We start from the raw sequence: 14,462 nt of genomic DNA, 5'->3' as shown, positions 1-14,462 counted from the left end.
TGACTGTAAATATAGTTGTTACCAAGGAAACAGTGGTTCCTGTGTGTTTTCCCATTAATTATTCTTTTAATGTAAACATCAGAATCAAGAGAAAATTGTGTGTCAGTTTTAAGTGATTACATGTTAGATGAAAGTTCCACAGTCTCAGGTCAAGGTCATAGTAGCATTATAACTCTCCATGTCTTTGCTGCTTCTGTTCCTATGTGTCAGCCTAAAAACCGCTGTTGCACTAGGGTTTCTAACTCTACAGATCAGTTTGTAGAAAGCCACCAGAGGGATGGAAATCACAGGCACAACACAAAGCAGGAGGATGATGGCGAACACCCAGTCTGGATATGGCTTCACTTGAGTCTGGGGGTTTCGTTCCTACAGACACAGACAGGATTTGTGTTCAGATTATACCATTCAGTTACTTTTCATACCAGTTACCTTTCACCTCTGAAGAATGGAGACTTCAGGATGTTATGCAGGAGCCGGTGCTACATAAAACAGGCACACAACTAGAAAAGGGTTAAGGTGAGATTGCTGTGGTTTTTGGTCTACACTTGAGACCTTAGTAAAAATGTGTCTCTTGTTTTCTTCAGTTTGATTTCATATCCAGCAGTGTATCCTGGCAGAATGTAATCAAACCAAATATTGCTATTTGCTTTTTAACCCATTTCTAATCATTTGTAAGTTTTGTTACGTTTATTACTTACCAGTCTTTCATGCGTGAACTTCTCATTAGTCAACAAAAAATGAATGATTCCTAACCAGGTTTAAGGCCATTTGAACCCAATGTTATATTAATCTCCACTAAACCTTTTCCCATTTTTCCTATGGGTTGACCACATGAGATGGCTCTATAACCTTTTCTAGTCTGATAAGCAACAATAACTAGTTTTATGGTAGTGTAGTGGGGAAGTTGTCTTCATTGCTTTACACTCTGGGAGGCCTGTCATAGAGCGATGGCCTGTCCAGGCTGCGGTGGTGGAGGAAGTACTGAAGCTTGGCACTTTTTACCTTATAAAAGTACAGTTACCCAGCAATACTTAAGTACAGATGCTATCAATAATCCTATTATATAGATGAGGATTATCTAGGTTAATGTGGTGTCGGTGGTGCTGGTGGGGTTGATTTGCTTACATAATCTGGGTTCCATGTATGATAGGTGGGGTGCGTCTGTGCCTGGATGATCACGTATGCAACCAACACTACCAGAAGCATTACAGGGCTAATCACCATCCAGCATGCTTTCCAAAAGATGTTAGGCCTGCGTCCAGTCATGAAGTAAATGTCCTCACTGAAACTGTCAAAAGACAAAAAATGTTCAACAGTGGGATCAAAATAAGGTCTCAATCTAAAAAAAAAAAAGTAAATGATAAAACATTACGTTTTCATTCCACGGATGTAAATGACTGCAATAATCTCAAAAAACGCGATGATGAGCAGAGGCACAGAGCCCACGTAGCTGTTAAAGACCTCCACCCAGTAATTCCCTGAACCCAGGGTGAAGATGAGGGCCACCAAGAATGATATAAGGCACAGGATCGCTAAGAAAATAATTGGGGAGAAAAAAATGATCAGAAACACACCTGTCCTTTTTTATTAGGGAACAGATTTCAGCTTATGTGTTGGTACCTGTTACAAGTTCATTAGGGATCCACCTGGGCACAAATTTGAGGTCGTTGATGAGTGTGAGGACACCTTCTATGTTGCCAAACATTGAGGACAGACCCAAGCTGAAGAGCATGACAAAGAACAGTATGGCCCATACCTGCGAGGCCGGCATCTCTATCACTGCTTCAGTGAACACAATAAAAGCCAGGCCAGTACCTGAAGCGCTCTGGGTGAGGAAAAAATGAAAGTATGATAAGAAACTGGACACGACCATTTGATGAATAAAAGGAAGGGAGAGATGATAGACAATCAGATTCAGAGTGAAGGAATGCATCTTCAAAGATAGGATGAGTTCTCAAAGTTACAGTACCTGGTCAAGAAATGTCTGTAGGTCACACTCCCTCAGGTTCAAACTGAAAACTTTATCTGGAAATGTCTCATTTAGATGATCAAACCACTGTTTGTAGTTCTCCACTGTTATGTTCTGATCTGAAAAGTAGTTTGTCAGGAACATGATGTTTCTGCAGAGGGGAGTAAAGAAATGAGGTCAACGGAGAAAGTTTCAAAATAATTCTTTAAACAGGCATCATACCTACTCTTTTAGACAGGCGTTGTAGCCAGTGGTAGCTTTAAATCCTAGGATGCAGAAAATGGAGATGGAGGCGTAGAGAGATGTGGCACTGTTTATTATTCCTACAAGAAGAGCATCCCTCTCACAGTTGTTTCTAACAGATCAAGGAAAAAAAGACAGATTTGTTATACTCTGGCTTTAATAAAGGGGGGAGGTGTGGAGTTTCAGGTCTCACCTTTCTGCATTATAGCTGGAGAACGCTATGAGACCTCCAAATGCCACAGAAAGAGAGAAGAAGATCTGGGTGGCAGCATCCAGCCACACCTGTGGGTTTTTCAGAGTCTCCCACTGAAACATGCAGAGCATTTCAGATCATGGGCTTTGTTTGGGATTGACAATACAAGCTGTCTTAGCAAAAGTCGCTCACATCAGGAGTGAAGAGGTACACCAGTCCATCAGTAGCTCCAGGCAGGAAGATGGCACGGATCAGGAAAATGGTCAGCACCAGGTAGGGAAAGGTGGCGGTCACATACACAGCCTGAGAAGAAGACGGCTTTATATAATACAGTGGTTGATTTTAAACCAGTAAATGAATGTTTTCTAGCAGGTGCACAGACCTTCCCCATGGATTCAATGCCTTTGATGAAACAGATGTAGACCACACACCAGGAGCTGGCCAGACAGATGACCATCCACCACTGCAGGGAGCCGCTGGTCTCGATGTCAGGTGTGATGTTTAGGGTCTCACGATACCAGAAGTAATTCACTGGAGTACTCTTCTCACACTCAACATTGTAGCCTTAAAATACAGGGGCTTAATATAAAAACTTGTTTTTTTGTTTTTGAAAAGCATTACATCATCACACCCCTTGCTTTGCAGGGAGATGTGGTGGATCTCATTTTTATTACCCAAAACAAAGTTGGGAATGTTTCCCATTCTGCTATCGGACAGGTAAATCTACCTTGAAAATAAAGTATGCGCTTTGTCTTGTGGTGCAATATCCCTTTGTGCCATAAAACGTTTAAGTAGTTTTCTCATTAAATCTGATCTGAAAGTCCACATAGATTTTGATAGTAGTCTTGGTAATAAAACTTTTATTTTGGAAAAGTTACTCTTACCTGAACAGCTCAATATTGGACTTGGACTGATCGGACAATATTTCAGTTGTAACTGTCACCATTATTTAGTAAGCACAATGTGTGATCATAAATGTTTTTCCCCTTACCTGTGAGGTTATCATTGAGTGGGCACTGGCTCCATGGTAAGGGGTTTTGGAAAGAGTGAAAGAAGTACCACAGTACCCAGGCCAAGATGGTATTGTAGAAAATACTGATAAGGAATGAAACTATAGAGGATGCAATACCTACAAACAGAAAGTATTAACAGGTGTAGATCCAACTGTAAATAGATGCGTTCTTTCTTATTTGAGTCATTCAGAGGAATATGCACATAATAACTCTAGTTTACTAATATTTTCAGGTTACCCACCGAGACCTCCCAGCAATGGAGTGATTGAATTCCAGACACCAATGCTGCCCATGCGGAGCCGCTGTCCTATAGCCAGCTCCAGGTAGAGCAGGGGGAGGCCCTCAAACACCAAGGCGATCAGGTATGGGATGAGGAATGCACCTGAAGCAAACATTGGTCTCATTTGTTAGAAATCAAGTTAGAGATTAGATTGTGTTGATCATCAGGCTTTGCAGACTGGTGTAGTTTTAAATTTAGTTTTATAATTAGGTAAAATCTGTGTAGGATTTTCCAGTAGAAAACTTTATTTCCTGATGTGGGTGTGGGAAGTTTAAGGTACTGTGTTTGTCCGTAATAGTTGTTCATGACTGTTAGATGTATAAATGAATGATGCAACTGCGGAGCATGCGCAGTTGTAGTGCAGCTATAGCAACTATTGTGTTTGTAGTGTAGCCATAGCAACGCTTGTTGCTTTGAAGTGCAGCTATAGCAACCTTTGTTTATTATTTCTGATTGCCCCCCCACATGCCCCCGCACGCCGTGTCTGTTTACAATTGTCCAGATTTACTCTTCGTTAGTCTCCCCTCTGGACAACATAATCTTACTGGGAGGTATGAGGAAGTAAACAGAGAAAGTATGGGTATTGTGTAGGAAAAATTCCTAATGTTTCTAATGATCAGTCAAACATAGATAAGGCAGTGACTGGCCTATAGTTCGTTTGTTAATATATTGTTAAACTGGAGAAAAAAGAAAACCTGAAAAGATTAAAGCACTTCAAGATGGGATAAAATTGATATGAGGGGTTAAATACTTAAAATTGCATTTTAATTTTAAAAAAAGGAAAAAAACAACAAAATAGCATCTCACCTCCTCCATAGATTTGGCATAGATAGGGAAACCGCCACACATTTCCAAGTCCCACTGCAAAGCCAATGCATGTTAGCAGATACTGAGCCTTGTTGTCCCATTTAGGTCTCTCCTCCGACCCCGAGTCCTTTGTTTGACCCATTTTCAGCTTGCAAAATGTGGCAAAAATCCAGTTCTCAGCCTAATCACTGTGCAAAAAAAGAAACAAAAAAACAAGTCTCCAGTGATGCCTGGCATCAATCGCAACTGTAAGCAATCGGTGAACTGTTCAGAGTGTGACTGGAATATGTCACACAGTAGTGCATATTTTACTGTAGAACAGCAGCAGAAAAAAACATTACAACAAACCGAACAATTCCACATTTAAATGTATGTGTGTGCAAATTAACCTGCCTTACGTTCTTTCAGCGCTTACTTTGGTCGTAATGAGCACAACGACTAAACGTACCGCGGATTCTCGGCTGAGTGGAATTCTTTCCAATATCTGCTGGAGGAGACTTCTCTGTTGTAATGTTTTCCTATCTTGGAGTGGAGTCCGTAAATAAAGATCGGGAGGCAGCTTCTCCAGTCGGAGTTTATAACTTTGATAACAACAAACATCCAGTTACTATGGCAACAACCAATGCTCCACGCTTCACACCTAATGCATGTCGCCTATGCATGCGCGGCAGCTGTAGCCGGCGTTGTGGCCTCGTTGCTCTTTTTTCGGCTTTCTTCGGCTTTCTTTGTACTCCGGCTTATCGTGACAGACGTTGAACCACTGTTAGGAACGTGCTGCTCCGCATCATTTTTACTGAATACCAATGCCTTCCACCATAATTGTTATTGTGGGCTCACATGTGCATGCTTGTGGGTGATGGTGGGAGTAGTCGCACACAAAAATGCATCATCATGACGAGGCAGTAATCACAGCAATCGATAAGTGGCAAATATTAATCGGTGACAGTTTTTCTGACGATTAATTACACACGATACAATTTTGCACAAGCCTAATATCATCCCTGGCTTGCTGCCTGCTGTGTTTAGCTTAAGCCCATGCCGTATGTCTAATACCCGTTCACACTGGGGAAAAAAATGTGGCTTAAGCAGGATTGGGCCGCATCCAGATCAATCCAGATGTGTTTTTAGCGACATGCTACTTCTGGTTAGCGATGTGCTACTTTCGGTTCACAGGGCGTGACACAAGACAAAAAAAACGCATGACGCATGCGCACACACGGTCCTACCGCGGCGTGAACAGACTGTGTATATTACGAGGCGCCACCTAGTGGTTTGGAGGACAGCAAACATGCTGGATGAAGCCGGATTGAGTGCGGACACAAGTGTGTGCTAGCCAGATTTGAAAATAGGTCTGAACGCATCCAGCTTAAAGGCTGTCTGGGCTCAATCCTACTCTAGCTGGAATGACTTTCTCCAGTGTGAACGGGGCCTAATGGATAGATGCCTGGCTTTATTGTCCTTGTCAGCAATGATCCCTGGTGGTGGTGTTCAATCAATGAAGAGAAGGGGACTGAGAACTTCATATCATAGGGTTAGGGTAAAATGATAAACATCTAGAAAGACTTTTTCATGTTATATACAGGAATTATATATATTTATGTGTTTATCACAGTGATATAGACACCCAGTCTGCACAGCTCCTCGTGCAATCTAACAATTTATCCTGTTGACTTTTGACTGTTGCTCAAGAAACTGAGTGAGAGACACATGAAGGAGGTCTGGGATGGTGTCAACACCATCACAGGCTACAGATCAAAGGCCACAACAGCAGGGGGGGACAGTGGAGGAAGCAAACAGGCTGAACAACTTCTTCAACCGCTTTGACCAGCCCACTGTCCCTCCCTCCTCACTGCAGTGTATGACCCCCCTGACTCCACCCCCTGTGCAGCCCTCTCCCCACCTATCACCCCTTCCCCATTTCAACATCCTTCACCCCCCCCCCCCCCCATCTCAACATCCATCCATCTCAGCAGACCAGGTGAGGAGAGAACTGAGGAGGCTTCGGTGGGCCCCAACAGGGTGCCTTCTCGTCTGCTGACGACCTGCGCTGCTGAACTGGGGGAACCACTCCAGCATGTCTTCAACCTCAGTCTCAGTCTGGGGAGAGTGCCTACCCTGTGGAAAACAATCCTGTGTTTGTCATGAGCCTGGGTTTTGCTCTTTGTCATGTTATCATATTGTTTATTTTGTTATTTAGTCTTCAGTGTTTTTCCTCTTTCTCTGCTCCTCCTCAGTCCTTCCCTCTCTCCTTCTGTTCCTCCTCCCTGATTGCCAGCTCCTCCCTAATTGTTTTCACCTGTGCTGTCTCTTCCCTATTTAAGCCCTGTGTTTCCCCTTTGTCTTCTTCTCATGTGAATCCCTTGTGATTACCTACCGTCCACCGTCTTGTCGTCGTCCTCTTCCCTCTGTGTTTTCCTGTCTTTCTCAGGTTTGGTTTGTGTTTTGATCTTTTCTTTGGTTTTTGGTACTTTGATTTTTGCATTTACTGGCTCTGTTTTTAGTAGCCCTCCTTAAGTTCACCTGCTCCTCTGGACTGGTTTTGTTGTTTTAGCTTTAAATAAAGCTTCCATTTGTTGAACTTTACTTTTCACTGCACCTGGGTCCTGTTAAAATCTACACCCCACATAACAGTGTTGTTCCAGTTCCAAAGAGAAACTGCCCTCAGGAGCTGAACGACTACAGACCGGTGGCACACATCACAGCTGATGAAGACAATAGAGCGGCTCATCCTCGACCTCCTCAAGCCCCAAGTGCATCAGGCTCAGGACCCCCTACAGTTTGCCTACCGGGCAGGTGTGGGTGTGGAGGACGCAATTCTCTACCTCCTACACTGTGTTCAAGCACATCTGGACAAAGGGAGGGGCACAGTGAGGATTCTTTTCTTGGACTTCTCAAGTGCCTTCAACACCACCCAGCCCCTGCTGCTACTGGACAAACTGAGGGAGATGTTAGTGGACCACTACTTGGTGTTCTGGATTGCTGACTACCTCATGGAGAGACCGCAGTACGTCAGGCTAAAGGACACCACATCAGACACTGTAATCAGTAGCACCGGAGCTCCCCAGGAGACAATGCTGGTCCCCCCTCCTCTTCACCCTTTACACCTCAGACTTCTGCTACAACTCAGAACTGTGTCACATCCAGAAGTTTGCAGATGACACAGCCATCATGGGGTGTATCAGGGATGATGGAGAGGATGAGTACAGGAGTGTAGTCAGCGACTTTGTCACCTGGAGTCAGGTGAACCATCTCCAGCTTAACACCTCAAAGACTAAGGAGCTGGTCATCGACTTCAGGAAGTCCAGGCCACAGCCACGTCCAGTAACCGTCAGGGACGACGAGGTAGAGATTGTAGGCAACTACAAGTACCTCGGGTTTCGGCTGGACAACAAGCTGGACTGGACATGCTGTACAGATCACCTGTACAAGAAGGGCCAGAGCCATCTGTACTTCCTGCGAAGACTGGGAGCCTTCAACATCTGCCGGAAACTCCTTTGGATGTGCTACCAGTCTGTGGTGGCCAGTACACTTTTTTTATGCTGTTGTCTGCTGGGGGGGTAACATAAACAAAAGGTGTACTAACAGGCTGGACAAACTGATCAGGCGGGCCGGCTCTGTGGTCGGCATGAAGCTGGACTCCCTGGTGACAGTGGCAGAGAGGAGAACACTAAGAAAACTTCTGGCTATCGTGGACGATGCCAGTCATCCTCTGCACACTGTCATCAGCGCTCAGAGGAGCCTGAACAGTCACAGGCTGCTCCTCCCCAAGAGCAGGACCAACAGACTCAGAGACTCCTTTGTCCCCCTATCCATTAAACTTTACAACTCTGCTTTTGGCAGGAGGAGGAGAAGGAGGGAGGAGTACAGCCCGCCTGATACAACACACGTGCAATTTATATGGGCAATAATCCATCTGTACCATTTATGCTGCTGTGCAATTTTTGTACATAATTCCTCTTATCTTTTATTTTTTTACTGCACTATATTCTATTTTCTTCTATTTTATAACTCTTGCTCTGACTGTCGGTGTTGTATTGCTGCTGGTTCCCAAATTTCCCTAAGGGACCTTCCCAAAGGGAGTACACTCAACAAAAATATAAACGCAACACTTTTGTGTTTGCTCCCATGTTTCATGAGATGGACTTGAAGATCTAAACTTCATTCCAGATACACAATATTACCATTCCTCTCAAACATTGTTCACAAATCTGTCTAAATGTGTGATAGTGAGCACTTCTGCTTTGCTGAGATAATCCATCCCACCTCACAGGTGTGCCACATCAAGATGCTGATCTGACATCATGATTAGTGCACAGGTGTACCTTAAACTGCCCACAATAAAAGGCCGCCCTGAAATGTGCATTTTGTTTCTGCTTTATTGGCGGTCTGGGGACTCAGAACCAGTCAGTATCTGGTGTGACCACCATTTGCCTCATGCAGTGCAACACATCTTCTTCGCATAGAGTTTATCAGATTGTCTATTGTGGCCTGTGGAATGTTGGTCCACTCCTCTTCAATGGCTGTGCGAAGTTGCTGGATATTAGTGGGAACTGGTGCACGCTGTCGTATACGCCGGTCAAGCACATCCCAAACATGTTCAATGGGTGACATGTCCGGTGAGTATGCTGGCCATGCAAAAACTGGGACATTTTCAGCTTCCAAGAATTGTGTACAGATCCTTGCAACATGGGGCCGTGCATTATCTTGCTGAAACATGAGGTGATGTTCATGGATGTATGGCACAACAATGGGCCTCAGGATCTCATCACGGTATCTCTGTGCATTCAAAATGCCATCAATAAAATGCACCTGTGTTCTTCGTCCATAACAGATGCCTGCCCATACCATGACCCCACCACCACCATGGGCCACTCGATCCACAACATTGACATCAGCAAAGCGCTCACCCACACGACGCCACACACGCTGTCTGCCATCTGTCCTGAACAATGTAAACCGAGATTCATCCATGAAGAGAACACCTCTCCAACGTGCTAGACGCCATCGAATGTGAGCATTTGCCCACTCAAGTCTGTTACGGCGACGATCTGGAGTCAGGTTAAGACCCCGATGAGGACGACGAGCATGCAGTTGAGCTTCCCTGAGACGGTTTCTGACAGTTTGTGCAGAAATTGTTTGGTTATGCAAACCAATTGTTTCAGCAGCTGTCTGAGTGGCTGGTCTCAGACGATCTCGGAGGTGAACCTGCTGGATGTGGAGGTCCTGGGCTGGTGTGGTTACTCGTGGTCTGCGGTTGTGAGGCCGGTTGGATGTACTGCCATATTCTCTGAAACGCCTTTGGAGACGGCTTATGGTGGAGAAATGAACATTCAATGCACGAGCAACAGATCTGGTTGACATTCCTGCTGTCAGCATGCCAATTGCACGCTCCCTCAATGCTTGTGGCATCTGTGGCATTTTGCTGTGAGACAAAACTGCACATTTCAGGGTGGCCTTTTATTGTGGGCAGTTTGAGGTACACCTGTGCACTAATCATGATGTCAGATCAGCATCTTGATGTGGCACACCTGTGAGGTGGGATGGATTATCTCAGCAAAGCAGAAGTGCTCACTATCACACATTTAGACAGATTTGTGAACAATGTTTGAGAGGAATGGTAATATTGTGTATCTGGAATGAAGTTTATATCTTCAAGTCCATCTCATGAAACATGGGAGCAAAAACAAAAGTGTTGCGTTTATATTTTTGTTGAGTGTAGAATGATTACAGGACTGAAGAACCTCCAGGAAGCTTGCCAGAAGATGGAGGGTTTATGTCCAATCGTGAACTGTATGTCCTCATAAAACCTGCCACACAAGAAGATTGTGATTAAATTATGTAACCACCTTTATAGCATCACAGTAATGGCCTCTGTAAGCACAATGAAGGCCAGACCTGTTCCCTCCACTCCCTGAAGAAACACAATGTTTACACAGATCAGAGTAAACAGCATCATAACATGGTATAGACGTGCAAAGTAGTCACCTCATTAAGAAGTTTCTGCATGTCACAAATTTGAATGTCCAGTCCAAGAACAATATCAGGATAAGTGCTGTTCAGATGCTTATAGGCTGAATCATAGTTGGTTTCAGTGATGCTGTCCTCAGGTAGGTTAAATGTATTCAATAGTGTCCTGATGTTTCTAATGAGGAAATATCAGGACAGGTGGGTGGGTGATGTTTATATATTGTCATAAATTAAACACACATTTTGTGTGAAGTGAAACTTCACTCCATTCATGGCTCCCTTCAGAGTCAGCCCTCGGATTAGGAATATGGCCAGCACTATATAGGGCAGGATAGCTGTGACGTACACTGCCTGAGGTCGTGACAAGAGATACAAACATATAAGACAATAGATGTGATTGGGTAATGCTTGTTTGAAAGTAGGTTCACTAAACCTTTCCAGAAGTGCTGATTCCTCGTATGTAGCAGGCACAGATGAATGTCCAGGCAGCTAACAGACTACCATGGGCCAGTGTATCCCTCCAGACTCTGCTATGGAGGTTGTAGTGTCCAGAGTCACTCTGTAAAAGTAATAATCCACAGTGGAGCTCTGTTGGCACTCTGGTATGTACCCTGAAGAAGCATCAAACTGTCAGTTTTGGTGATGTATGGTTTAGGGATTAGTGTGTGCCTGCTTGGATACCTGTCCTATTTTCATTGAGAGGACACTGCGTCCAAGGAAGAGGTTCTTGAAAGGAATTGAAGAGATACCACATGATCCAGGCTGTAGATGCCATAATGAGAATAATTTATTTTATGTGTTTCTCCTTAATTTGGTTTATACATTTGAATAAGTATATTTCCTAAGTTATATGCAAATTGGCATTATCTTAAAATACCAGTGGGCGGCCGCCCCGTCTGTCCTTGGGTGGAGCTGAATTTATTTAGGTAAAGCACACAGGTGCACTTTTAATTAGATGGTTTTGGAAGGCTGTGTGGTCATCACGGCAAAAACTTTTTGACCGTGTGTTCTAACCATGTGTTTTTGACTGTGTGTTTCAACCATGTGTTTTTTGTTATAAAGACTTCTGAAATGGACTTGCATGATGAATAAAGATGAATAAAGCCGAGCCGCCTGTTAGATTCTTGCAGCAACAACTGTGGACAGGTGTCAGACAAAGCCTGTCACACACAGCCTAGGTGGCTTTTTTATTTCTTTTTGGGACATTGCCGCTACACAAGGGTACACATACTTCCTATTGTACCAGATTTGTGTAGCATTAAATGCTGTGAGTCTGTGAAGACCTATTTTCTCCTCTACAGCTCTACCAAAGGCGTGTCCGGGATTTACTGGATATACTGCGTGCCTGAGTGTGCTCCAATCCCTCCCTCCTGGGCTCCACTGTGTGGGGGATGACAGATATTCACAAAGTGTTGAGTTCTTTTGCACCAGCCCAGAAGGAAAAACCACAGCCCCTCTACTTTGTAAAGGTGCATTGAGAAGAATAAGTCTTTTTTATTTACACCTTGATGAATTAACTCTACATTTTCTCTCTGTTTTAAGGTGGTTGTGAGTGGACCCTATGATAGGCCAGGCTCTGTCACCTGTCTAGAATGAACTCTTCAGCATCCGACGCTATGCCAAGATTTGGTCAGATTCCCATGAAGGCCTGAAAAAGAGCTTTGTTTAGACAGGTACCATTATACCAACAGATATACTCATGTGAGCATATATGTAGGCAGTATCTGTTAGTCTAATTTTGGACAACACAGGCAGATTTTCTGGAGGACAACATGGAATCCACCAACATGAAAGGGATGTGAAAAAGGAAAAATGTCACTGCAAAAAATGGGCAAAGTACATCACGCTATCCTGGTTGAGCAGGTGTCCCTGACTTCCTCATTTAGTTTGATTTAGGGTTAAGAAAATTGTTAATTTACACATTTTACTGTGTTTCGTTGTCACAGTTTTTCTGCTCAGATCTACACGGCAGAGAGGCTTTACAGTTCTTTACCCAAATGTTAACCAGCAGTGTTGTCCAGTATGGGAAGAAGTAAGCTAATTGCATACATACAATAAAAGTAATGTGAGCATTATTATAGATACAGTTTGGCTAGTACAGTTTGGTCTTTTGTGTTGCAGGACCTACTATCAATGTAGAGGGATTCCTCAGGGATCAGTTGTATCCAGTCTGCTCTGCTGCCTCTGCTATGGTCACATGGAAAAAGTCCTCTTCAAAGTCAGGGGACAGCAGGCACCTCAGTCAACATCAGTTTGTGTAGATGTAATAGCACAATGGCAGCAGTAGAGGGCAGTCTTTCTGTAGCTGTACATCTTCACTCTTTACTGTAACAGATTTTTGTTTGATTCTACCGTGTAGATGTTTGATGAGGCTGGTTGATGACTTCTTGTTAATCACTCCAGACCAACACAAAGCACTAAGTTTTCTCAAGTAGGACACAAACACATCAAGTCAAGTTTGTAAAAAATATGTTGATTGACATTTAATCTGACGTGTACATTATTTGCAGTGTGCTGCTAGCAGGAGTACCACAGTATGGTCTGGTGGTCAACCCACAAAAAGTTGCGGTTAACTTTCAAGTGTCAGAAAACATGGACTCTTGTCCCAGCATTCGATTGCTGCCCCCTCGTTGTCTTTTCCCCTGGTGTGGACTGCTGTTGGCTGTAAATGATCAGTAAAAATATAAACATAAAATATAAATATAAAATGTGTGTCATAAATTTGACTTAATGTCTTTGCACCACCATGTAATAGATCTTTTCTTCTTAGACCAATTCCCTTGAATCTGTCTACAAGAACTTTTAAAAGCTGGTGCTGCTGCATGCATTCAGGTAGTATGCTTTTCCCCTAGAAAAATCCAAGTTAGAGACCTTTATACATTTGCCATAAATTAAACTGAATACATACAAGGGACATTGTAAGCAATTTATTTGCACTTGCCATTTTGAAAAACATGAGTAATAAACAAATCAGAAACTGCAAACATAATTCACTTCCACTTCTGCGTTTGCTCACTGACCTCGACTTAATAAATGGGTTTGTAAAGATAATACTCTGATTAAAATAAGCTCAGGGATTGTTGTCAATCGATAGTTGCAGTGAGCTGAGAAATAATTGCGCTGCCTTTTATCTTAGAATGTCAATGTGTTATATCTGTGTTCTCTTTTGTCACTCTGTTTTTTGTTTTTCTCGTTAGGTTCCATGTGTGTGCACAGAGTTTGCCCTTTGGTCAGACGGTTGCTAAGAACCCTGTCTACTTCTTGCAGATGATATGGGACATGGCCCACTATGCCAATACCCTCATCAGGCACAGCAACAAAGGCAACATTTCCAGTCAGTCACATCTACATTAGATCCGTGATTTTTCATGTGTACAGGTTTTATTGCCTCTTCATCATATGGTACAGGTCAGGTGGAAGAATTTTACAAGAAGGACAAAAACATGATCTTACTCTCTCACATCCTTTTTGACAGGGAAGCGCAGTCTGGAGCGGCGCCTGGGAGATCTCAGACTGGCCAGAGTCCGACAGGCCACTAACAGCAGGACCCCAGTGGACTTCATGGAAATCCAGATGTAATGTACAACTAGCAGTGACAGTTCTCAACACAGCTAAAGAAACATGTAAGATATGGAAAGCTGAAAGATATGGATACATATTTTAAAGTCACGTCCCTGTGAAATGTAAGCATTGAAGAGTTGGCTAATATCTCAATATCCCAGAGACTCACTGTGTTAAAATGAGGCATGTAGATTTATCTGATTTGTCAGTGTGCCAAGGCAATTACATGGGCTGTATCCAAACATACATTGTGAGCAAAACTACCTGAGAAAAACAGTCCTTAGTCCTCTGATATAAAACACTTAAGTGATAAAGCCCAGTCATAAACACATCTTGTAAACCAACAACAACCCAATCAATGAAGATGGATAATTGAAACTCATCCAGCTACTGTGATGGAGTCGGTGTCATCCCACAGCCGCCTGTCTT

At 43.4% G+C, this 14,462-nt stretch overlaps 2 protein-coding genes across 2 annotated transcripts; one reads left to right on the top strand and one right to left on the bottom strand.

Moving 5' to 3' along the window:
* Window positions 1-144: 144 nt before the first annotated feature.
* On the bottom strand, window positions 145-4,659 carry LOC114432272 (sodium-dependent neutral amino acid transporter B(0)AT1-like). Its single transcript, XM_028400174.1, has 12 exons — window positions 4,506-4,659; window positions 3,660-3,800; window positions 3,397-3,534; window positions 2,788-2,969; window positions 2,598-2,708; window positions 2,406-2,518; window positions 2,196-2,324; window positions 1,970-2,120; window positions 1,621-1,825; window positions 1,373-1,532; window positions 1,126-1,288; window positions 145-366 (listed from the first exon to the last, which is right to left on the bottom strand). Exons 1-12 carry the CDS (start codon window positions 4,645-4,647, stop codon window positions 145-147), a joined length of 1,857 nt encoding a protein of 618 aa, XP_028255975.1. The 5' UTR covers window positions 4,648-4,659.
* A 2,791-nt stretch (window positions 4,660-7,450) lies between these two features.
* Window positions 7,451-14,065, top strand: LOC114432270 (telomerase reverse transcriptase-like). Its single transcript, XM_028400170.1, is given in 13 exon segments — window positions 7,451-7,543; window positions 11,774-11,941; window positions 12,015-12,034; window positions 12,036-12,135; window positions 12,194-12,280; window positions 12,282-12,335; window positions 12,419-12,504; window positions 12,594-12,701; window positions 12,832-12,903; window positions 12,983-13,241; window positions 13,243-13,304; window positions 13,670-13,806; window positions 13,948-14,065. Coding segments are annotated over 13 exon segments (1,350 nt in total). The 3' UTR covers window positions 14,052-14,065.
* Window positions 14,066-14,462: the final 397 nt, after the last annotated feature.

The sequence above is a fragment of the Parambassis ranga genome, chromosome 2 (genome assembly GCF_900634625.1).
Source record: "Parambassis ranga chromosome 2, fParRan2.1, whole genome shotgun sequence".
NCBI classification, from domain to species: Eukaryota; Metazoa; Chordata; class Actinopteri; family Ambassidae; genus Parambassis; species Parambassis ranga.
The sequence above is the reverse complement of the archived record's forward strand: the minus strand, read 5'-3'. Positions and strand labels throughout refer to the sequence as shown.

Excerpts from the sequence above, each read along its gene's own strand:
- LOC114432272 (XM_028400174.1), bottom strand. The coding sequence starts at position 4,647 with ATGGGTCAAACAAAGGACTCGGGGTCGGAGGAGAGACCTAAATGGGAC. Across the intron at positions 1,533-1,620 it reads CCCTAATGAACTTGTAACAG|CGATCCTGTGCCTTATATCA; the intron begins GTACCAACACAT and ends TTATTTTCTTAG. Across the intron at positions 367-1,125 it reads ATACATGGAACCCAGATTAT|GAACGAAACCCCCAGACTCA; the intron begins GTAAGCAAATCA and ends CTGTGTCTGTAG.